A 25,375-nucleotide genomic window follows, 5' to 3' on the forward strand; every position below is an offset into this window, starting at 1 on the left:
ACTTCAGCGCTGACTGGATGCAATAGGCTAACTAACAAGATTAGAAATTGATTGACAGAAGCACCAAATGCAATAGCCTGACAGAGTTACGTGCACCGGAACATTCCTCCAAATTCATAGGGAATAACAAGTATTCAAAGCCAAATACATCTTTACACTACATATTTATTTATTACATGGACCTGTTACACAACAGCCCACTCCACCAACCTCTGCAAAACCTGGCTACATGGCACCAAATAATGACATGACGCAGAATCTTGTTAACCTGGTAATTTGTGTATATTAGATTTGACCCAGCTACAAATACAATAGCAAACCTATAGTACTTGTGAAACCATTTTACTTTCAAACCCAAATCAGACAGATCAGTACAGCTATTTTATTAATCATTCTCCAAAACATTTGAGTCCAGACGTGGTCATGTACATACTTGATGCAATTGACCAAGTGACATGTACTAATTGACCTTCTCATAAACTGGTTGTAAGCTAGGTGTAGTTCTCTGATCTTCTGCAATTAAATGTATCTGGCTTCAAGCTTCTGACTACAGATCTAATTTAATGTATGCGTAGGATTGTGTTAGGACAATTTTGCAATTGCTACTACTGAGTAGGAGTGTTGAAATGAATGGCTACATTTATAAATGTGATGCGGATTGTGGTAGGTGTAAATCCTTTAAAACGCTTTTCCTATCCATTTCTTTCATAAATGTGATTGTCTCTGAAACCCCCGAAAGAATAATGTGAATGCCATTCTGATTAGCTTTTGGGGGTTACAGAAATAAATATATCTATCAAGTTCTCAACCACGAACTAATTATAAGCAAATTATTGAATAAAATAGAAAACATTTTACTCCTAAGGAAACCTGTCAGACAAAGTTTTCATTGGTGATTTGTTTTCTTACAGTAACATGTCATCCACAGTCCTTGGCTACTTAACAGTGAATCACTTTGGCATGCCATCTTTTAGTTTCAGTCACAACGTCACCAACCAGATAACCCTAAACCCCACCATCCACTCAACTTAAATAAAGTCCAAGTCCATCCTGGAACAAAATAGCTCTGGGTGACAAATTAATACACAGTTGCCCTCTTAAAAATATTTCTCAATCCCCAAAGAGAAAGTGATCGTTTGGTCAATTTAGCATGTAAACACAAATATATATATATATATAGAGAAAATATCGAGATATAATCAGATGCAATATAGTAGAACTGTCAATAATTGCAATTAAATTGTCAAATGGATAATCTGAGATGAGATTGGTATTTTAGATACATTCAAAATAAATACATTCACACACTACATACACTACACACTACATGACACAACTGCATTGTATTATAAAAACACAAACACAAGTAAGTGAAATACAATTATCACACACTTGTTGAACAAACTGTATTCACAGTGGCAACTGTTTATATATATATATATATATATATATATATATATATATATATATATATATATATATATAATTTAGTTACTGATACAATCACAGGCAGATATTAATAATAAAATGTGTACAATCAATGAGGAGTCACTGTTCCTCTAAATGCAAAACCTTTACCCCTTCTTGGGTCATTTAAATCATTTTTAAACAAGAATAATTATATAATATATATAAAATATATATAATATAATATATTCGCAGTATAAAAGTGCTTGAAATCAAAGAATTTATGGTGTAACTGATCTGTGTGAACCTCTGTTTATGGAGAATGTGTTTCCAGAATACACAAAGACGGTATTGTCAGTGTTGTTAAGTACTGACTTAATTGGGATATCTATATCAAAAATATTTGGTAGCTTTGTTATGCTGCATTTGGGAGATCTTTAACCAGTGATCCAACGACACACGGAACATCTGTATTTAAAACTATTAATTCGATATTTTGGTGACTTGGATTTTGACGTGTGGCTGAAGTCCATTTGTGGAAGAGGAATCCTGTGAATAATCACATGACAACACATTTCTCCTCTGCTGCCTGCTTCACCTCTGTCATAGTGGTCTGAGCTTTGATTCTTATTGCATCCATGTCCATGTTTTGAAGATTGCCCAAGAGTGAATCATTGATCTCCTCCTCTTCTTCATCCTCTTCTACCATCTTGGCAAGATCCTCTGGAAGGTCAATATCATCTCCCGCCATCTGGATGGTTGCATCGTCTTGACCGCTCTGAGAGCGAGAAAATTAGGTTCAATGCATCTGTAGTTATGATATCCACACAACTAAATATACACTACAAAAAAAATACAAGGGTACATTATTTTGGGGAGATTGAGAACACAGCCAGATAACTGACTTTGAAAAAGAAGGCATGCTTGTCAACCACTATACAAACTGCAGATTTATAAAAGTACGGAATAAAGTACATTTTAATAAAGGAAGATGTTTGTGATTGGACGTTGTACAGTCAAAAGAGTTGCTGTGTTCATAAATGGGAAACAATTACCTCTGGGAGGCGATACTTGTCTCTTAGAGCTACCCTGAGATTGGCCCTCTCAGCCTTTTTAACAGCAAAATCCTGATCTCGCTGAATCCTGCAGGGGAAAAGTACTCGGATTACTAAATCACCAATGACCTACACATCAATAAATTGTTGCATGCATTTTTCAGATTGGTATTTTAAGTACATAAAAAATAAATACATGCACATACTACATGAAATAAATAGATGAATGATACAACTGCATTGGTTAAAAATGAATGAAATGAAATTAATCAAATTAAAAAAACATGTAAGTGAAAGACTCTTCATTTATTTGCATATTGATGTGCACATATATTAATACAATTCCATATGGTATAGTGGTCTATATTAAACATGTAGTATTGTCTTGCTTATTTAGTATTGTGTACATTCATGTGTTACATGCTTTTATTTTAATGGTGGATTCAGGCCTTAAAATGTAAATAATGACTCATAAATGTAAGTGCTGTATAAAACCTAATGACAAACAGTAACATGAATACAGAAATGTTGGTACCCCTGCTCTGGTCATGTTTGAAGACCTCAAGTGTCCAGCCCCGAACAGAAGGACCATGCATTAAAGGGTCACTGGAGGTTGGAAGCTGGACAAGAGAACAGGTGGTTTGCAACTGAGCATTCCAAGAAAGTCTATTGTTTTCTGAGCAGTTTAATCTCACTGTCACCTGGATCTTCAAGGAAGATATTCCATGCGGTGAACTGGCTTTTATACATGCACTGCAAATCAAATAATTGGTGTGTGAGCTAATATTATTACACCTCTAATGAAGGTGCCATGGTTGATCAAGGCCACTTTGGATTAGACTTCTGTACTGTACCATGGTTGATTGCACTACAGTAGATACAGTAGCTATATAGAGGCATCTAGGATATATTTCTGTCCTTTATACTGCACTGGTTATATAAAGATAATATACAAACAAAATGCTGTAATGGTAAATGCTGTCACATTAATTACATTTAACGAACAGTGATATGATCCCACTCAGTCAAATGTAGGTAATGATTAATAAACTATTAAATAATGTTACAATACATTAAACTCTTAATGTTTCTTAAATCATACAACTCTTAACATTTGTATATTAATGAAGTTGTGTCAAACAAAACAAATGAATGTCGTGCTTTAAAATATCCATCTAAGATCATAGTAAACCATGCATGCACGTTATCAATACATTTTTTGGCAAGGATCCTACTGTTATAAATATAATTGTAATAATTGTCTAAAAATCTGAATCTGGACACGTTGTACTGTGCAGTATGGGTCCACTGATTCAGGCAAGTCACCATGGCAAAAGAGGAGGAGCTTGATAACTCATCCACTGTCTGATTGGTGTCACCTCAAATGGCCTTTCGCCTCCTACGCAGAATCCTAACAGTTGTTGTTAGCCAGACTGACAGATAGACCCTAATCTCCTTCTCAGGCTAATTTTAACTTTGACTGTAGCTCCCAGTGACTGTACCATGTAAGCCATCTTACTGTACACCATCCAAACTCTCATGCAAACAAATGCATATACATTCACTGGAAAACATTCACACACATTCAAAGTACCCAATTCATATTTGTGCATTCACATACACATACTCATAAGATTAGCAGCCATGCCTGAAACCTAAATATTTGTCAATTTTGTGCACTCACCCCCATACACACTTCTTACCTTACAACATTAGAAACGATGCTAATCACAGTCACTAATCGTCTGTTTGTATAACATACAGCAGGTCACCTCACGCCCCTACTCCAATGTGGAGGCTACTTTACGGTAACTGCCTAGTGTTTTTTAATTCATAAACACTGCAAGGATGGACTTTGTAGTTGTTTGGAGCTGATACATTGGTTTCTGTCACACATGTCGTATAAAGCTGTAAACATGTGTTTACCTTTTCAGCATTCTCAGCCTGTTCTGGGACAATTCAGGTTTTGGGATATATTTTACAGTAATATCTTTACCTTGTAGGACTTGTGTTGCTTATGTATTTGAGTAATTGGATTAATACTGGAGCAATACTTGATATGCAAATAATTACAGCAACCCTTTATATTCCATACGCCTGAACCCTAAACATCTGCCTACTCACTTCTCCTCCACCAGCTGCTTCTGATACTCCTCAAACTCCTCCCGGGACATGCCTTTGGATGCTGGAGTCTCCTTGCCGTCTGCAGTCGCAGTGCTGTCACTCTCCTCTCCTCCTCCGCCTTTCATATTTTTTAACTTGTCCCCCAACATGTGCTTCATGAGGAATGTCATGGCTGCTGGTGTTCTGGTGTAGAGGCGACACTGTGGAGGAGAGTGAGAGGGTGCCGCAGGGCACCACTGTGGGGTCAGGAGCACCTCAGATGGAGAGCCAGAAGGAGACTTTTTGGAAGATGGCAATGCTGGGATATTTACAGCAATTTGAAGGTATTCCAGGAGTCCAGCCTTGTTAAATAATATCCCCAGACACCATTGACACCTCTGTCTATTGTCTCTGTCAAGGTGAGGGGCTGCAGGTGTCAATATATTCTGGCTAGATTAAAACCGCTCAAGGGCTTAGTTTATTAAAGACTGCCTACTCTAATGGGAGCCTTTCACCTTGTAACAAGGTCACACTGAAAGCCCATAGACTTGTATACACCAACACACACCTATAGGTGCTCTTACACCTTACACCTCTAACAGTGCAACAGTAGCCTACTACATGAGACACTAACAAAAAGTATTTGAATGAAATTTAAACATGATGCATCATTCACAAAATAATGTTGTGAATTCTCAAGATTGGAGATCTCTGAAGTGTTCAATGAAGGCTAAGCTGTATGATGAAACCCACAAGAACAGGGCAACAATTGACTGTGGCAATCTACAAACACAGGTCGGACAGGTCACATTTTTATGTGTAAATACAGTAGGTGCTCTATAACCGTAGTAGCTCCTGTACATACAGTGTTATATCAGTAGAAGCAGCATTGTAATGTGCCAACTGGTGCTAAGAGAGGAGTTTCTTCCTCTCTCACAGCCTAGCCTCTTTGGTTTGTGACTCCCAGTGAACTTGGATAATGATGTTCGTTTGAGTGGTTAGAACGATTACCCCTAAACAGACAAATTAACAGACACAAACACTCATAAGATCGCACTCAGGAGAATTAACAGTCCTGATTCTCGAATGGTCATGAGTGGGATCTCATGAGACTTAAGACACACCTTAATGCAAATTGGCTTGGTCTTAACAAGGAACATTGCAAGGTGTACTTAAAGCTGTCAGATATCCTCCAAAGACCTTTCCAGCCCATTGACTTTAGCTGACCGTATATAGTCCCTTAAATGTGACAAGAGCAAGAGTGGATTCACAAGATTTTGAATTATTTTGGGATTAAAGTTTAATTACTTAATCAATACGTTTTTTTTTATTTCTTATTGTTGTTATTGTTGTTGTGGCAAAAACATCACCATCTTCAAATCGTGTCTTGTCGTCTACTTCTTTCATATAATACCGTGTAACATGGACGATTTGGGGGTTGAAAAACACACCCAGGAAAGATTACCTTTTTTTGTAGTGCCAAGAGACTTAGACAACTGCATGACAGGTGAGGGCAGGTTGCAGCTTATCTTCTTAGATAGGACCTGTTTTCAGTTTGTCCAACATTTAGGCTGCCAAACCAGACGAGGAGAAAGAGAAACCTTTATAAATGACTTCAATTGTGGAACACACACATGCATGCTGGAGCGTCCAGAAGCAAAATTCACCTGCCACATTTGACCCGTCCTGCTGTCCTCCCTCCCAGGGCAGCAAGGATCAGGGTGGGTGCCAATGTGATTGGGAGTCAAATTATTAAAAGGAGGGGGAATTCAATTGTGAGTGTGAGTTAACTTATCAACGGGGTGGGGGGAGAGGGATTTTCTTTTGGGGGGTGGGGCAACTTTACTTAACATGGGTCCCCCCCTGGACCTTAACATGGGGCCCCCTGGGCCTACCCTTTGACACCACCTGACCTGACGGCGTTTAAGAGGTGAGCAGATTTGTGGTGCTACATGTCTGGACCACAGCAGTATGCTCTCTTACACCATCTTGTGGTAGAACTGTATAATAATAGAAAATACAATACTGTTTGAGGTTTAGAAAAGACAGATGCCTACACACAGTCATGTCTTGCCTTTATACCGTTGTTAGATAACCATTCCAAAAAACTGAAAAAACTCCAACCCCAGAACATCAAATTCAAAATAAGTATTTTTCAAAACATTATGACCATGGACAATCTCAAAATTATTAATAATGTAATTTACTATATCTATAAATATAATAGTTACTCCATTTAGGTTTTCCTTTTAAAACAATTTTCCATACTATATGCCTAATGATATTTTGTAGTCATCATTGTTCACCACTATTTCTATGTGGGGCAAAAGCTTTTACAAGCTGCTGCTTAGAAGGAGCATAGAAATGTGCAAAGTGATGTTATTAATAGAACAATGTAAACACACCCCATAATGCATTTCACTCTGCCAACTAGCCTATCAGAAAAAAACACTGGCTGGTCTACAGGGGGAAGCACAGCGCCAGAGGGATGATGCTGTTTGCTGACAGAGCCTAGTGCAGCCGTGTGTGGAGAAGCAGGAGGGGGAGGGACACGCGTCACGGACAGAGTGAGAGAACAGGGAGAGGGAATTATGAGGAAGAGTTTATCAAAGAGAGAGCATGACAGCTACTGGAAGAGTAGAGCAGAGAGAGGGAGAGAGAGAGAGATGATGTTGCCAGGGAACCATGGCCCAGGGAGTACGGTTCACGTTTAACAGCTTGAGAGGGATACATGCAGGAACGCACCAGGACACAGGCCACAGTCATTGCATTCAGAAAGGCAAACTAGACACTTGATCCAGTGGTAGCCCAGATAATATACTGCACCATACACAGACACACACACAGAAAAGCATCCAAGATAAAAAAGGACTGCAGGTGAAATTACATAACAGTCATAGCTCGGCTCCCAGAGTGATATCATCATCAGAGCAGGATTAGAGCAAGGGGGTGAGGGCACTAATCTGGTGAAGAGAGGGCAAAAATGAGAGAAGAGGATGGATACCAGACCCTGGCCTAAATGAATGCACGCAAACAGATCAGCAGACAACTTAATAACATGGCGAGGATTATCCATTGTTCAAAACTAACGGTGGGAGGAATGCAGGAATCCAGCTGAGACAAAAACTGTGTTTGTGAGGGTTGTTTTTGACCCAGAGCTCTTTCGCCCGATCGCAGCTCGTACTGTCCCAGTCTCCTTTGGAACCGTAAAGACCAGGATTGTCTTTGCTTTTGTTTGGTTTACAGCTGGAGCTGATGCTCAGCCAACAAGGCACTCAACAAGTCTCACCTACGGATGAAAGGATGTCCCAGATCTACCTCGACACCCCTGAGTAGGAATTCTCTGACTCAAAACAAGAAGACAACTATCAGCTACTGCACGGAGTGAAGTAGATTGCACGTGAGTATTTGAGTCACTGCATTGTCTGTTTGTGGTCCTTTGTAAACAGGATTTCGGAATGGCTTTTAGCGGTGCCCTTCTTCTGACAAACAGCAGGGGAGGGCTTAGGAGCGACAGAGATGATGTGCTCGTGAGTGATGCTCCCGGACTCAGGTCTTAGTCTGTCGTGTGTCTGACTTACTGCATCGCGGAATTCTGGTTAATGTGGTTCAAATTACAACGACAGTGTCTTTCTCTATCTGTCAAGCTGGGGGATTCTTTAGCAGGATATTGGAGTCAGTACCCTCCTACGCAGAGTACTTCATCAGCCTGACTTCCAACCTCTAGCTTACTGTGTACATTCTGATCAAGGACACAGCCAACTGCCAACTGGTCTCTCAGACCTGACATCAACACAACCTGATATTAACACACTGCATTCACAAAAATATACAGTATAGAACATGTCTGAAATCAACAACCAGCATCTTTATAACGTGACATCAACATAACTTGACATTATCGTACTGAATGACCGGCATATACTTTTGAAAGTAATGTGACATGAATTGAGCAGCCTAGTATCAACATGTCTATATCCTAGCATCTTTATAACTTGACGTCAATATCTTTACAACCTCATATAAACATATCCACATTTGACCTGTACAGCAACAACAACTGTACATTTTTCATCATCAGATATCCATAAATCTATAACATGACCTAAGAAGAACATTACACATAAATTGAGCAGATATCTAAAATTAATCAAACACATAACCTGTATGTCTTGATTTGTCACAGACAAATCTAAAATCAATGTCCGTAAACTGGTACCACAATATCCAGAGTATGATGTCACCATCTAATGAATCCATCATCGTTTAACTACAGCTTGATATCATTGTCTCCACATCGCTGTTTCTGTAGCCTTATAATCGTCAGATCAATGTTTCTATTGAGTGGAGTGTATCAAAAAATCCCTGTAGCTTTGAGGCACAATGCGCCTGATGTTAAACATGAGCGTTCATCAGGCGCCGAATAGAATGGGAAGCATGTGAGCTGGTCGGGTGGGAGAACGAGGGGACTGGTCACCATCTGGAGCTGAAGCTTGGTGAACATGTGCTGCTGACTCGTTAGTGAGGCCTGTCTGTCTGTCTGTCTGTCTGTCCCAACCTTGTGTGAGCAGCTGGAGCCATGGCCAATGACATCTGCACAGACAGCAGCACACACTAATCTTCTGCTTCAGTGTAAATTTGTTGGTTCAGCCCAAACCAACAAGGGATTAGTACATGTTCTATGGAGGAGAAGTTCTATGTTTACAAGAGAAAGAGAGGAAATGGAAGAGTAATGTGACACATTGTTGTTTTTCCAGTTGCTCTGTAAGAAAACTTCCTCTCCACCAGAAAGGGCCCAAGGGCATAAGGGTCCTCTTGGTCACCATTTGCACATTTGCTACACATGAGCACCCTTGCCAGAGTAAAATACATCACTGCCATGCCACTGGACAAATGGACTCAGCAAAGGTCTGCACTTGTATAACGCTTGACCTAATTAGTGGTGGAAGCACAGACACACACACACACACGTTTCACCCCCTCCCACACGCATCCACACAAACATTTCTCACATGCGATACACACATGATGTTCACTCCTCAGTCACGCTTCATATGTTGTTTGCATGACAGCATGCCACACACCGTTGAGAGTGGGGCGCGCAGCTGCCATGACGTCACTCTGCTCAGAGAAAGGCATACTCATAGCTTGAGGATTTCATTATGTCATCCGTTGGTTAAGCTATGGCTGTGTGTGTGTGTGTTCAGACGCATGCGTGTCAGATACCTTTATTTAATTGTGAAATGGAGTTAAGAGTAGGCCTAGAAGACATGTCAGATGTGAGCCCATTTTAAGTGCAGGGTGATCTGTGTGTGTGTGTGGCGGGGATGTTGGTGGTGTTGAAGGAGGTTGGGTGCAAGCACTGAGTGTTATGCCTGAAGGACATGGTGAGCAATATAATGCTAACATGTATGTATAGACCCTTGCAGACAGCAAAAACCTATCACCAAACCATTCCTTGTTTTGTTCAAATGTCTTTGGTTTCACATCCTCCCTCAGGTTATAGGTATACATTGTATTATTGTAGTTTTATCAACTCTTTGGTTTGTTTTGTTGTTCTTAATAATATTATTACCAGATTCACTGATCCAGGAGATGATTGTGACGTTTATGTCATCTGCAGCGACCTCTGACCTGTCCTTTTGGTTGGAGGATGTGCTCAGCAGAGGTGACTTTCCGCATGGACAATATGGAGGTGAAGGACGAGTGGCAGGATGAAGACTTCCCCAGGTGGGCTAGACGGTCTCCTGTCTCACTATGTTGCAGACCAGGATCCAGTCAAGTAGTCCTCAATCAGAGCTCTAAAATCACATTGAGTTTGAAAATATCCCATAACCTGGATTTAAGAGAATGTGTGAGAGCCAAAGGTCTGTTCTACTGTCTATGGACTCATAGCTCACAAAGATAAATAAGTCTTGAAAAACTACAGAAAAGTACAGTACCAGTCGAATGGGAAAATGTGTCCAAAATGTTGGACAAAAAATGTTACTGTATATTGTTTTATTAAGTAAATTGGTAACCCTTTATTTGCAGAGTCAATCTGGTTAAAATATATTTTCGGACATTTAAAAACAATATGGCTATGTTTGTAAAGTAAAATCATTACATCATAATTACAATATACTAATACATTAGTTCATTACTTCTATAGAGCTACAGTATTTGCAGTAATTTAGTACTAATACATGAATATTTCATGCAGTCCAGCGGTGGCTCTGTTAGTGTATTGTTCCAGATTGTTCCTTCCTTCACCAACACTCAGTATACTCTGTCTTTCTCCTCTTTTACCCCTCTTTCTGTCTTATTTGTCTGCATAAAGACACTGACACGGGTATAATCATAGCTATTGCACAGGCGTTGATGTGGCTTTTACTGCACAAGTCTGTCAAGACAGAGGCAGGCTGGTATTTAAAATGTAGCTTCCAGCTCCTTCTGTCTCTTCACTGCCCCTTATAATCCCCATGTATTATCATGAAACATCCTGAGAAGGCATTCATTACTGGTGTTTGTTTTAGACACTAAAAACAGACTCTGTCACTCTTTTATAGAGAACAAAGGAATCCCGAATGCAGAAGCATCTTAATGGTCAAGATTGATTGAATACTTTATTTTCAGAAAAACTTGTTATGAGTCCTAATAGACATCAATTGATTTAATACCTTTAAAAGCTATACCAAATACCTTCAGGCAAACATCTTGGATCTTGAATGGACTGCTTTCTGACAGGGTTCTCTGGTCATGTGTTCTGTGTAGGCCTCTGCCAGAAGAGGGGGAACTGGAGAACCACTGTGGTCTCACTGACCACAGAGTCGGTATGTACAGTACAGCCTCACTGCTGTATCCAAATGACAGATTGGTTGAGTACAATAACCATTAAATGAATGAATGAATGGAGGAAGGAACGAAGGGATAAATTAATTATATAAATTAATGCCATAAATGTATGTTTATTTATTTTTGTCCAGTTTGTTTAGACTTCTTATTCCTTTAAGGGCTTTATTGACAAATTTGTTGTAAACCACTGCATCCTATCATATACAATGGCACCGAAAAAACAAGTTATCAATGCTGTCTGTGGGTCTCTCCAAGAACAGACAGCAAAGATAAAAAAAAAAAATCTAAATACATCTAAATAAATCTGCGGTGGTAGACTTTGATATAAAGTGTTGTCAAGGACTTTTTGTCAAGATAATTTCCTACTTCTAGCTCCGCCCACCACTCTGAATGTGGGTGAGTCTGCCGTGCATCGTAAACGCCGTACGCTCGTGGCTCCGGAGATGAACTTGTCCCTAGACCAGAGTGAGGGATCGGTGCTTTCAGATGACTTCCTGGAAACGCCCAATGACCTGGACATCAACGTGGATGACATCGAGACCCCTGATGACAATGACTCGCTTGAATTTTTCAACAACAGCAACGAGTTGGAGTGGGAAGGTTAGACAAGGGGACTCTGAGGGAGGAGTATAAAACAATATAATTTGTTTTATAGTATGTATTTAGCATATTCACAAGTAAATATATTAAGATAGTCAATATTATATTCTTTTATTATATTCAAATTTAGCAATATATTTGTTTTGTTGCATAACATGTTTTAGGCTACCGTAATTGATAATTGATTAATTATAAATGGGAGGCTACCATAGCGTATTATTTTGTTAGATGACACCCCAGTGGCGAGCGCCAAGAGTCTACCTGGCGACCAGGAAGAGGAGGAAAGCGCTGAGCGCCTTTGGAGGACCGTGGTCATCGGGGACCAAGAGCAGAGGATAGATATGCAGGTCATCAGGCCCTACCTGAGGGTGGTCACGCACGGAGGTTAGAAGACGTGCACGAGTGTGTGTGTGTACATAGGTTTAGATTTGTTTTCATGTGGAACAATAATATCATCAAAGGTACAATATTGCACTCTCTCTATCCCCTCTCTCTCTCTCTCTCTCTCTCTCTCTCTTTCTCTCTTTCTTTCTCTCAGGTTATTATGGAGAGGGGCTGAATGCCATCATAGTGTTTGCTGCCTGCTATCTCCCTGACAGCAGTTGTGAGGACTATACCTACATCATGGAGAACCTTTTCCTGTAAGTATATATTATATAATATAATATAAGTATATATATATATATATATATATATATATATATATATATAATATTATAATCTACACATTTGCTAAACCTTTCCAACAGTTTAGTAACCTTTTCTAGGCTTTGATTTTAACAGTTTGATCAGGATATTGACTGTCGTCAAATAATCCTGATAGATCTAGGGAGGGATTCAATTTCAGAGATACAGTCTGCCTCTTCAGAACACTGTCAATTAAAATCATAATTCAGAATGAGAATTTACAGAATTTGTTTTGTAATACATATCAGTAATATATCAACTATAAAGTCAACATATTTTCAATACCGAAATGTGTTTGAGTGTGTGTTCATATTTGTGTGTGTGTGTGTATCTCAGATATGTGATCAGTAGCCTGGAGCTGCTGGTAGCTGAGGACTACATGATCATCTACCTGAATGGAGCCACACCTCGCAGAAGGATGCCTGGCATCAGCTGGCTAAGGAGATGCTACCAGATGATTGACAGGAGGTAAGACACTGGATAACCAATCAGCAATTGCTGATGGCTTTTTCATCTCCACAGTTGTCAGTCAATAGCTCTATAGGTGCTCTTGATCAATTGATTATGTCACCCTGTACCAGATATGTGGGAGGAATAATTGCTTTAAATATGACCAGTTACTGTTCTAAAGCAGCATGATCAAGTAGCATGACTAACAAGCAAACCTAATTACAGCACAATATTGCATAATATAGCATAACTTCTACTACTAATGACTAATGACAAAGATGAAGAGCAGCACAATGTGAAATGTTGCTTTGGGATGGTTCTTCTTTGTAGGCTGAGGAAAAATCTGAAGTGTCTGATCATCGTTCATGCCTCCTGGTTCATACGTACCGTTCTGGCCCTCTCCAGACCTTTCATCAGGTAAGGTCCATCGGGACTTCACCGTGGAACAAAGATCCATGACACATCACACTCCATTAGGAGTTAAAAGGCTGGGGAGAAGCCTGAAAGAAAACAAAAGCGAAACTTTCTTTTCTCACGGCTTCTGTTTCGTTTGAAAACCTCGAATCTGATCGGGGCAGTCACATGATGTCATATTTTAATTCATCGGACGTCTTTATCCGAAAAGAAACACTTGGGGGATTTGAACCTAAGACGTCTTGATCTGCAAACCTCTAGATCTATACCACTGAGCCATACAGTAGCTATCTGGTAGTGACTGTGGGGTGTTGCTGTTGCCTGTCTGTAGTGTGAAGTTCATGGATAAGATCCGGTATGTTCAGACCCTGAAGGAGCTGAGTCAGATTGTCCCGATGGAACACGTGCAGATTCCGGAGTGTGTGCTGCAGTAAGTCCTCACAGCCCCCAGAGGTCACTATTAAGACAGTTAACACCACTAACGGTAAAGCAATGTCATTTCCAGAAAATAATGCCTATGTCAAACTTTTTGGTTCATCCAAACCTAACCAGGTCAATAGCCATATATTTGTTTGAAATAGTACCTGCATATTTTAAGTTCATATGTAGACCATGAATTACAATAGCAAATGTTGACGGTTAGAAATTATAAGTTTTAGTTAGTCGGTGGAATGTAGTAAGTCATAAAATAAAATGTTTGCCTTTTTCGTCAGGTACGACGACGAGAAGATAAGAGCACGGTAAGGAAAAGGTTTTTAAAACCACGTTTATGTACTAAACCTGGACCTGGTTCAGATATACGTTATCACATTTGTTGTAAATGCCACTCTCAAGCTGTTCTCTTCCAACCCTAAAGGCTGGAGCTGGAACAGCCGACTAAGCCTGGCCCTACAGAGAGGTGACCCATTTACTGTCTGCAGACTGACATGTGGTCTGGTATAATAAGTCAATTCAGAACAGGTCACTAGTTGATTGGTGATTATGTGTTGTTTTTGTCTTTTATGCTTCATTCTTTAATTGCATACCATTTGGCAAGAACAAGGCCCTTTATCTATGCTCATTTGAAGTGAGAAACATTCTAGTTTGGCATCTGATTTTGCCGCCAACGTAAACCAGAGTTATTTAGTAGCTGAGTTACATGTAATAGCTGAATGTTGTGTGCCAAATGTTGTGTTGAAACACCTGTTGTATTTCAGGCCGAAATCGATGCTTTACGACGCTGGGCATGACATTTGACGTGAGGCAAGTGTTCTTCCTCCCTTCACATTAGTCTACAACCTTTTTTTAGGGAGTTTTTTATGTCCATCTACTGAACTTAGCTGCACGAAAGAAGAAACTTCTAAATGGATATGGGTTCCTCCCTCCTTCCGTCCTGGATGGCTGGACGCTCATTTAAAGACCAACCTGCACCACTTGTTACATAAAGCACATATGCTCAGCTCCTCATCGCACCCTACCCCAGACACATTGATCACTGCTATTTTTACTGGGCAGCATTGCAGAGAGGGACATAAGGCCCAGGCAGCCGGACGGGCAGGGCACACTGCGTGTTGAAACTGGGGGAGTACCCGCCCCAGCAGGGGAGGTTATTTCAGAAGCCCTCAAACACCACCAACACCCAGTGGGTCACAGGCTGTGCTTATGATCCGATCCATAGATCAACCACATATTCCCTGCCACAGCTGGCATTTAGGTGGGTGCAGTGTGTGTGTGTGTGTGTGGGGGGGGGGGGGACTGGCTTCTAGGGAACATACAGTATCTGTTGGCCTAGTGAGGTGGGGTTCAGGGGCTACAGGGAAAAATAAATAAATAAACATGATGAGTCCAGTGGAATTCATCAGCTAGTGTACCCTATCCTCCACCAGCGGCAGTGATGATAGTAATGATGATGGCTATGATGATTGCGCTGCAGTTGGCCCCGTATTCACCCTGCATTGAACATTCCTGAGGCTACAGTGGAAAGGTGAAGTGGACCCGTGCGTGCAAAGCTTGATCTTGACATATCATCATCGTTTCCAATTCTCTCCCCCATTGAGATGCCAAGGCATGCACTCTGTTGTCAGTGTGATGACACAGGGACATCTGTAGCACAGTGGACCTTTCAGGGGTGACAACGAACGCCTTGCTACACAGACTAATCTCTGCAGCACGTAAACAGCTTTGAAACAGCTCAGAGAAAGAACTCCTATGTGTCCAACGTTCCAGCTAATTTCCTGCAAATGAAAACTCCTCGCTTCACGAACCTTCAGTTCTACCTCTGAACGTTTCAGCACAATCTCCAATCCCTCTTTGCATCCCTCCTCGGCAAACCACACCTGTGGTTTGGCGAGTAGCCTAATGCAAAGATCACATACAGTTTTACCTGACCAGGCTGGATGAGCATTTTGAAATTGATTATTTTCCAAAAATAAAAGTTTCAATGCAGTATCATAAGTGTCATAGTACCTTCATAAAACAGTACAGTGTGACAAACTGTTTTGTGATTTTGTATTAAGGTTATGGTTTTTGTTTTATGTACAGTAAGATGTGATACAAGAACGGTTTGGTTACCTATCATTATTTAATTCACAATAATTATGTTATCGGTAAGTGATAACTTACTTAAGGAAGTGACATTGACTGTTTTAGGCAGCTACAGTACTGCATGTGTTTATTTATTGTGTACCAGAGATTATTTGCCATGTGTTCTATAAAGGTTTGTGGGTAATATATGGCATGCTGTTTTGTATTGTATTTCCTTGTCATCTATCAATGATAAAACGTAGTTTCCTACTCTTGATTATAGATATTTCATTTAGGGACACAGTACATCCCATTCTTCCTTGTATTAATAGCAACATTCATTTGAGAGTTCTTCATTACTGTAAACAAACTAGACCATTGTTAGGGACAAGATTATATATTTTGAAGTCAACTGATTTGCTTACATTCCACATTAAATGCGCCATGAATGAAACTAGAAATAAAATAAATGGTACAATCTGCTCACTTGGTTATTATACATGTAGAGCATAAAAGTATCCTTGACAAATCTTTGGGTATTTGATTTCATCGTAAAACAACCTGCTTACAATATAATACTTAACACTTACTTAATACTTTGTGTGAAGAGAGGGGCTCCATTGTATTATCTTGAGGACATGTTCCTTGATGTCATTTGTTTGGTAGAATAATGGCAGCTAAACACAATGTAATTATGATTTATGTCTAAGGTTGTTCACTTCTTTAACACGCGTCCCTCAGGCAAAGTATTTTGTTGTTGAAGCTATAGAGCTAATTTAGTGGCATCAATTATCGTTAGTAAAAATGGAATGGAATCACATGAAGTGTCATTGTTCAGGGTTATACCGGACATGCTACTGCAATGTCCTTACAATCATTACATAATTATTTCAAATACGGATAGCTTAATGTATGATAGATCCATCATAAATGAAGTAATTCCATATGTATTTATTTAGTCATAGCCTCAAAGTTGTGACAAACCAAGGTAATGAGAGAGAAAACATTATATTGGACAATCTCACTTACTTACTACTACACCTTATAAAGTAAAATAATATTTTCTGTGATTGGCAAATAATTATGTTAGTCAGATGCAGATTTGTTAGAATTCAAAAATCATGTTGACATGAACCTTTTGTAAGATAAATCCTAACATATCTGCGTTCCAACATGACCAGACGCAAAGTGGCATAGTCACATGGGTTAGGAACATGCCACTAGTTATCCAGCTGGTTGCATCATAAGTATGTGTGACGCAGCAACAGCAACTCACCACACAAGAACAAATACACACACAAACACACCACACATACATACACACATACAAACACACACAGCCATCTAAATATAGTGGTTCTGCTTTTTTTCACAGAACTCTCTAAGCAAGGACATGTTTCAACCCTCCGCATTGATAATATGTGGCTGCATTCAACACAATCAGCATGCTAAACCATCTATGGTCTTAAGGAAGCACTTCTGAGAACCGGCTAATGACACATACGGTGAGCTTTGTTCAGTAAATTATTAACAACTCAAAACAAACACTACACGCCCTTTCTCAGCCACGTTTTACAAGTTCTTACACACGGCACAGTGATAAAAGATCATCATTTCTGATTATGTACAATCATGGGGCTTTTCAGGAAACTAGTAACATTAAAGAATCAACACAGCTTGGTCTGTGGCCATTTCTCTATTTTATTCCAGGACTGTGTCTAGTTTTGTGCTTAGAAGTCATATAGGACACTTGTCCTGCTCCTGCTTGGGCCTCCCTTGCCCACTGGCCCCCTTGCTGACGGAGGTCCAGCAACAGGTGGGCTAGTGGAAATCTGTTGGTATGCAAATGTAACACCACCATGCATGCTCTGATTGGACATATCTGTTGTGCAGTAATGGCTTATTGGCTAGAGTAAAAGAGACCGATTGGACAGGGGTGTGACAAAGTCTTGCACGAGGTCTTGACAAACTGTGACGCAGGGCTGGATCCCTTTAAATACCCACAAGAGAACTACCCAATCAATGGAGTAGTAAAAGGGGGGAACATTCTGGCAGATTAAGAAAGAAAGGCCAAACTTTTAGCAAAGCCTTTGACAGTTTGTTGTGGTTGGGTTCCCTTCTTTTATCTACTTTGTTGCCCAAGACCAAGATCTACAGATCAAAATGAAGTTAATTATAGGCATTGGCGGGTGAGTATAATTTCATTAGGTTTTATTATGACAAATTAATTTCTTTGAATCATTAATAATCTGCATTTCTTTCAGCGTGACCAACGGCGGCAAAACAACTCTGACTAATAAACTGGTGAAGACATTACCAAACTGCTGCGTGGTGCATCAAGATGACTTTTTCAAGGTAAGACATTAACTAAATCAACAAAGAAATCTCACAATAACTGTAATTTTTATCAAGACATGCCAAATTGTGGTAAAGTCACTGATCTGCAATCTTGCACTATTGTACTGTACTCCACTTAGGTTAGAATAGGTTATAGGGTTGAAATAGGTTTTATGTGCATTTAGGGTTAGTATAGTGTATTATTTATTGTTATCTGTAATTTAGGAAGTTTTAGTATTAGTGTTAGTATAGTCGATTATTTATTGCTATCTGTATATTTAGGAAGTTTCACTTATTTAAGCTCAGCATAGATGCAAATTATGTTCTGTGTACTTGTATGTTATGTTATGCCAGGTGCTTGCGTTGTCTTGTCTTAAGAATTTCAGTGCCCAGTCTGACCTTGTGTTGTTCTGTGTACCTGACAAATAAAAGACTTGAACTTAAACTTGAAGTTAACTGGTAGCGTGCCCTTGACCGTTTTGTTATTGGCTAAAAACTGGAGGTGACATTCCACACTTGCAGATATTAGGCTTGGTATTTTGTTACTAATATATTGGGCTGATTGTGACTTGGACAGTCAATGTGTTGGAGAAAATTGATCATCCCCACATAGTCAAACTGTGTGCATTCATGTTGCTAGTAGTGCAACATCATTTTGGACTTAACTTCAGCCATGTTGTTATTCAACCATAATGACCTTCCTATACAACACTGAATTAGAACATAAAGAATTTGTCCAAATTGAGAATAGATCAGGTTTATTGTCCTTATTCCCTTAATCTCAGTGACTTAGTAGCTTCTATCTTTGAATAGATCTAGCTCCGTCTCGCTCACTGTAACTGCAGGCAAGGTATATAGTGTGAACTCGTGGTCAGGGGACCATGTGCTGTTTCTGCGACAGCAATAGTACAGAGGGTGGAGTCAGGCCAGCTTTAGTGGAGACGAGGCCTTGGCTTCGCATGTCCAGGTGTGATCCGCTCTGACTGGTAACTCAACATCAACTCCAGGTTGCAGAAATGTTTTATTGGTGACTGTTTCAGAAACCCGCTCAGATAGAAGTCGGGGAGGACGGCTTTAGACAGTGGGATGGTAAGAGTGGATTTCGCTCTAGAAAACCCCAGTAAAGTAATTTTTATTTCTGCACATTTCAAAAGTACCATACTTTTGTTCCATACATCAAGTTTGAAAATGTAATATTTTAGAATGGAGTAACCCTGTGAATGCTACTCCATTCACGAACAATGACTAATGTGTGTTGATGTACATTGGTGGGCTGAATCTGTTCTTTTGTGCTGAAGAGTTCTATTCTTTTTCCCTGTTTTGTTATAGTAATCACTTCCCTGGACATGGAAGCCATGTTCAACACTGTCAAAGGCTGGCAAGAGAACCCTGCCAAGTTCGCTCGTTCCCACGGCGTCAGCTTGTCACCTGAGGTGGAGGAATCGGACCCCGAGACGGGGCTCCACATTCTCATTGTGGAAGGATTCCTACTGTACAACTACAAGTAGGATCTTTTCCACTTTCTTTACATTCAACCCTTGTGTCCAAATTCAACACACATTGACTAACTGAATATGAACCTTGGTTCCACCCTGTAGGCCTATGGTTGACATCTATGACAAGTGCTACTACATTGCCATTCCGTACGAAGAGTGCAAACGGAGAAGGAGGTAACATAGCTTTCTTTTTAGGATGTTTGATTCTGATTTTGAGAAGCAATGTTCAAATGATGGTGAATTCATTTTACAGTACAAGACAATACACAGTCGCTGACCCCCCTGGGTTATTTGATGGCCATGTGTGGCCCATGTATTTGAAACACAGAAAAGAGATGGAGAATAACTGCAACTGCATCGGTAAGTATCCGGCTGTGTCAATTAATTGTTTTTTTTTAACTGTGCATCATTTTCCAAGTTTCATTCCTTCACAAGGTAACCTTGTCTCTATTTTTGGTACTGACCCACAGAGTACCTTGATGGCTTGAAACCACAGGAAGAAATTTACAACCAGGTGTATGAAAGCATTCAGAACACCCTGCTGAACATCTTATAGCAGGAGCTGGGGAATCCGAAGACTTGTGTATAGACTTGTAAATATCACCAGTGCCATACTTCTGCCTTCATGTTTTTGATCTGTAAATAGTAACGTAACTTATTGGAGAAACTTACGGCAGAAGCATAGGATTTTGTATTATCTTGTGTAACTTTTTCTAATTCAAAGTTCAAAGAAATGACAAGCCAATTCTAGAGGCCCAGTGTTGACCTTGTTCCCAAAGTGAGACATCACACACTGGGATGAATGAATATGTCCCATTCAAAGATACATCTGAATTGACCTCATGCGTTCTGTCTTTATTCTCTTTGATTAGGCCCGAGTGGACACAAGAATGTAGGAAACTAAAATAAGACCACACACTTGGGTATTTTAATGTCCATCAACCACTAATGCAGATATTGGTCATCAAATAAATCTGCATTATGTACAATTATTGTAGCTCAATTTTAAGTAAGTAAGTCAAATGTATTTATACAGCGCTTTTCACAGACAGGGTCACAAAGTGCTTTACAATGTACATTGTCGATATAACATAAAAGTCTAATAATAAAACTAAATAAAAACAGATCAAAATTATCAATAGACCAAAGACCAATTACTCAAAAGCTAACCTGAACAAGTGAGTCTTCACTTGTCCCTTAAAACTTTCAACATTTTCAGCAAACCTAATGCTGGTTGGCAAAGCATTCCAGAGTCTGTGTGCCATAGCGGCAGAAGCTCTATAACCACGTCTTCAGACGAGGGCTTGGCGTAAATAGCTGATTTTGGTTATTAGATCTAACAGACCGGAAGGGGGCGTGTAGGTGAATTATATTGGCAAGATAAGCAGGAGCCTGACCATGTAAAGCCCTATAGGTTATGGTGAGAATTTTTGATTGGATCCTGAAAATTACAGAAAGCCAGAAAAGGGAGCAGAATAGAGGAGTGAAATGAGTTTGCCCTTGACCTTGTAAGTAGCCTAGCAGCTGCATTTTGAATGGATGGCAGACGGTGAAGAACAGATTTGTTGAGTGAGGAGAAGAGTTGCAATAGTCAATACAAGAGGAAATGAAGGCATGAATAAGCATCTGCAGTTCTGACTGAGTGACTACAGCCCTCAAACTGAAACTGACCTTATAGCTTTTTGTTGAGAGAGGTTAAGAGTTATTTTGCTGTCTTATCATTAAAGCAGCATATAATCTTGATATTTATTAGTCATAAATAACCCATGACACACCTGCCAATCACATAAAAGGGCACCATACAGTCAAAACTATTTAGAAAGTTTATCATTGGCAAGCTTTGTGGCTCTATAACAGTGACACAACTTGAAACAGCTAGACTTCAATTACACCCAACAAATCAAACCTCCCCTGTCCTGACATCATTTAAAAACACTTCATATTGATTAATTCATTATTATCTCTTTACAATGACTGGTGTTCTACTATTGCAGATCCTATTCAATATAGCCATAGCATCAATATCAAGCTATCAAGCTACCAATTGCTCACATGCTGGCTTCAGAATGCAGAAACAGGGACCACCTTTTGGATGACCTTTACAAAGTCATCCACTCTGCTCTCCATAAAACCAGCAAGAAATAAGGGAAGGCACTTATGAAAATTGTTTTTTTATTGAAACTGTAATCAACCTAAAATTACATCATAAAAGTTCAGCTACAAAGTTCCTTTTTCCCAATGGGATAATTGTTGCTAGAATATTATTTTAACGGTGATCCTTTTGTGTTGTTGTAAATATAGACTATCAACCTCAGATAGTAGAACACTCAAGGCTCAGATATTTGAAAACTCAAGGTTTTATCTGGCTTCATAGATGCTCAACAAAGATAAGACCATGTACAGTTCAGGAAATGATATAATCGATACCTTGTGAAAACCAGATGCAGCAATGTTTGGACGTATTTAAGAGTTATGGAGGGCGTGAGAGGACCAGCCTTGTGATTCATTTCTGGAAGTATTTAGGTGCTTGCCATCGGCCAGCTGAGGGGTGGCTGGTGGCTGTGTTTATATTTAGGCCAAATGCTTGGGGTGTCAAGGGTTTATATTTAGGCCTCTACATAGACACACAAACTGATCTCAGACTCAATGACCAATCACAGCTTGGACAGGGAAAGGTGATAATCTCTGAAGTGGCTGAGGGCCAACGTCACATAGCTCTGTAGTAACCAAACTGTAACCAAACCATCCGGTTCTTCCATATTTGGGTTGTGAGGCCAGAACCCTGGAGTGAGTGGACTATCACCAGCTATTCACTCCAGTGAGGCCCACATGCTCAGCTGTCCCTTTTTCTGCTGTGAGACAACTGCATTTCATGGCACGCAGAGACTGTCAAAACCACTTGGAAATTATCATGTTTAATCATTTCCAACCTTCTACCACAAGCTAATGTGTATTTTATTTTGCTCAGTGAATAATGAACATTCAATCTTTTATTGAGGAACAAAATCAAGGCTGCTAGCGCCTAAACTTGACAGGATTAAGGTACTTGAATAGGAATTTGTGATCCTGTCCCAACATAGGTTCTTACACACAACAAATATGTTAGTTTGCAAAAGCACCATGAGGGTTAACTGTAAATATATGTGTGTTTAAACTCTTGTTCGACCAGTGTTGTCTTCATTTCCTTTGTTACATGTATTTAAACCATGACCTTCTCTGTTCTTAGTGGTATCTATTTTGTAAACACCTTTAACTTATACAGTTGCAAGGTTTAGTTTGAACTTATTGACAAGAATGTGACTACATTTGGATTAGCCTATTGCACTTATTGTTTAAAAGATATGCCAATATGCCATATAGGCCTACTGTAGAACAGAACAGTGGGTCTTTAAGGTTGAAAAGAGATGAAAGAGGATTCAACTAATTTATCTGACAAAACCATTAACATAAGTAGGCTAACTAAACTGAGCCACGGCATAGACAGGAGTCCAAGTTGTCACGTGTCAGTTATTTCCAGGGCACATGCAGTTATCATTATATCAGTTGCATATCAATGTCAACAACCAAAGTTCAAATGTAATATAGCCATGACGAAGGTCACATTTGGAAAATTTGCTAATTTAAATATAGCAGACAACAGACTGTGAAATCTAAAAGAATATTCAGTATTGGTCTTCTTCGAGAAGACCAAATTGTAGGCCTTATATTTCAAGTGTATCTAGTGAGCGATGCCAAACTGAGCCTGCTGTTGAGGTGGTGGCTAATGCATATACCACGGTGGGAAACGTGCTCCTTGGTGTGTTAATACAAAACCCAGGAGTAGCCCCATACCACCTGTCCACATCTCATAACTGTAGGCTACCAGACTGTTTTTCCATCAATGGGAGAGCAATTCATGAACAGTTATCTAACTTTGTCTTTCTTAAGATATGTCTTTTCAGTGTCTCACCTGTATTGTCTCCCCCATGATCTGTGGTAATGTAAAGATGACGTCATACGCTCTGGACATATCATTTAGTTGATTATTCCTCAGAATTGGAAGTGTGAGCCTCAGGGATTACAGGAAAGAGAACAGAGGTATTCCTTGGGTTTCTTGTAGTACAACCTTTACAGACCATCTTCGTTATACCTCACAAGAAGCAAAGATCTGAGGAGCCCTGGATACCTAGATTTATGGAATGAGATATATTCAAAGCGTACAAGAATTAGTCTCACTTGTCGGCCACACCACAGGGGAAACCTAGGTGTTTTGTGAAAACATCCACAAGCGTCATGAATAGGTGATCATTTTATTTTCAACAATAGTTAACAAATTAGTTTAACCCTTCTTGGCAACAGTTTTTTGTGATTTGTTTACGTATTTTCCACGTCAGACACACATGTAAACACTAAATGTAGCATAAATACTTACTGGCTAAACTTTGTATGTGTCCTGCTTGTGAGCGAAAGTCTTGTGCCGAACATGTGGTGAGGGCTCGACGGTCTTATACAGCCTCGCCTTCGGGGCGGCGTCCAAGGCTGTTTTCCATGTTACGGTCAGATATCCGGCTAATTATAGACAGCGGGCGCCCAATGAGCTTTTGCCCTATTTGGCTGAAGACATGCACATCCAGCATTTCCCCACACTTGAGAGAGCCATACATTGTGTTACTTATGTGACCTCACTTGCATATAGTGAGGTCAATCACTTACATTGAGGCCTATTATATCGAAAGTCACTTATTTTACGCACATTTCGCCGCAAAATCTTTTTGACCAACGAGCCAGTGCACAGTTGCCAGTGTTTCAAATAGATCAACTAATTAAAAAAAAAAAATATATATATATATCACCAGCACCATCAACGTCAACCTAAGGAAGTTACTTTGTAAAATACGATCATTTTAAGCCTACATTGGCGCTCCTTTCATGTAGCTTACTTGGCGTATTATTGGGAGCAGTGGTGGGGGCAGATGTAGACTGCCACCCAGTGGTCTTAAGTTTCCATTGAAGATGGAATGTGGTTTCAATCGAGTGATGATTAGGGTACGTTTCAGCGAACAAATTAGTTTGTAAGGAGGGACAGAAAAAAGCTATTAGGCTGTAAAAATGTAAACTGACTAAAGTAATGAAACACGTGCTTATTATTTTGTCTGATAAAGTAAAAGTGCTGGGTAGTCACATTGTTAATAATGGTCCACAGCTACTTTGCCCTTTGTCAAAGCAGGCCTAAAGATAACCCAAACATAAGTAGATTCACCAAATATAAGTGAAATTATGAAAATACTGTCTGAAAATACACGAAAAACGTATGCTACTAAGATTGGAAAGACCAATGGTGACACGGGAGTGTAACATTTGTTCAGTACACGTCATTGTCTGAGCCTTGTGTAACTGAAATTTGCCGGAAAGAATGGGTTAAGTCTTCTCTCCCGAAATTCGTGCTTTCTGTGCATGCGTAAGTAAACTAGTCCATTTTGATAAATGAGTGAAAGATCCGACACTCCTGTT

General features: G+C 39.7%; 3 protein-coding genes across 6 annotated transcripts; 2 read left to right on the forward strand and 1 right to left on the reverse strand.

Moving 5' to 3' along the window:
• Nucleotides 1-147: 147 nt before the first annotated feature.
• Nucleotides 148-24,392, reverse strand: cplx4c (complexin 4c). 4 transcript variants are annotated; one of them, XM_084708488.1, is made up of 7 exons: nt 24,297-24,392; nt 23,835-24,050; nt 13,524-13,636; nt 6,031-6,136; nt 4,587-4,786; nt 2,463-2,550; nt 148-2,185 (listed from the first exon to the last, which is right to left on the reverse strand). In XM_084708488.1, exons 5-7 carry the CDS (start codon nt 4,754-4,756, stop codon nt 1,967-1,969), a joined length of 477 nt encoding a protein of 158 aa, XP_084564614.1. In that variant the 5' UTR covers nt 4,757-4,786; nt 6,031-6,136; nt 13,524-13,636; nt 23,835-24,050; nt 24,297-24,392; the 3' UTR covers nt 148-1,966. The 4 variants fall into 4 exon arrangements, with proteins under 4 accessions (XP_084564614.1, XP_084564615.1, XP_084564613.1 ...); XM_084708489.1 differs by lacking the exons at nt 13,524-13,636; nt 23,835-24,050; nt 24,297-24,392 and adding an exon at nt 10,200-10,366; XM_084708487.1 differs by lacking the exons at nt 13,524-13,636; nt 23,835-24,050; nt 24,297-24,392 and adding an exon at nt 10,141-10,366.
• atcayb (ATCAY kinesin light chain interacting caytaxin b) lies at nt 10,142-14,452 on the forward strand. Its single transcript, XM_084707566.1, has 10 exons — nt 10,142-10,295; nt 11,319-11,377; nt 11,772-11,999; nt 12,228-12,383; nt 12,538-12,640; nt 13,023-13,154; nt 13,467-13,553; nt 13,882-13,980; nt 14,264-14,290; nt 14,407-14,452. Exons 1-10 carry the CDS (start codon nt 10,219-10,221, stop codon nt 14,450-14,452), a joined length of 1,014 nt encoding a protein of 337 aa, XP_084563692.1. The 5' UTR covers nt 10,142-10,218.
• On the forward strand, nt 18,070-20,723 carry LOC146271139 (nicotinamide riboside kinase 2-like). The gene is made up of 7 exons (XM_084708486.1): nt 18,070-18,241; nt 18,317-18,407; nt 19,430-19,478; nt 19,719-19,893; nt 19,988-20,059; nt 20,139-20,245; nt 20,356-20,723. Exons 1-7 carry the CDS (start codon nt 18,216-18,218, stop codon nt 20,439-20,441), a joined length of 606 nt encoding a protein of 201 aa, XP_084564612.1. The 5' UTR covers nt 18,070-18,215; the 3' UTR covers nt 20,442-20,723.
• Nucleotides 24,393-25,375: the final 983 nt, after the last annotated feature.

The sequence above is a fragment of the Hypomesus nipponensis genome, chromosome 10 (genome assembly GCF_054491055.1).
Source record: "Hypomesus nipponensis isolate SF chromosome 10, ASM5449105v1, whole genome shotgun sequence".
In the NCBI taxonomy this organism is placed as follows: Eukaryota; Metazoa; Chordata; class Actinopteri; order Osmeriformes; family Osmeridae; genus Hypomesus; species Hypomesus nipponensis.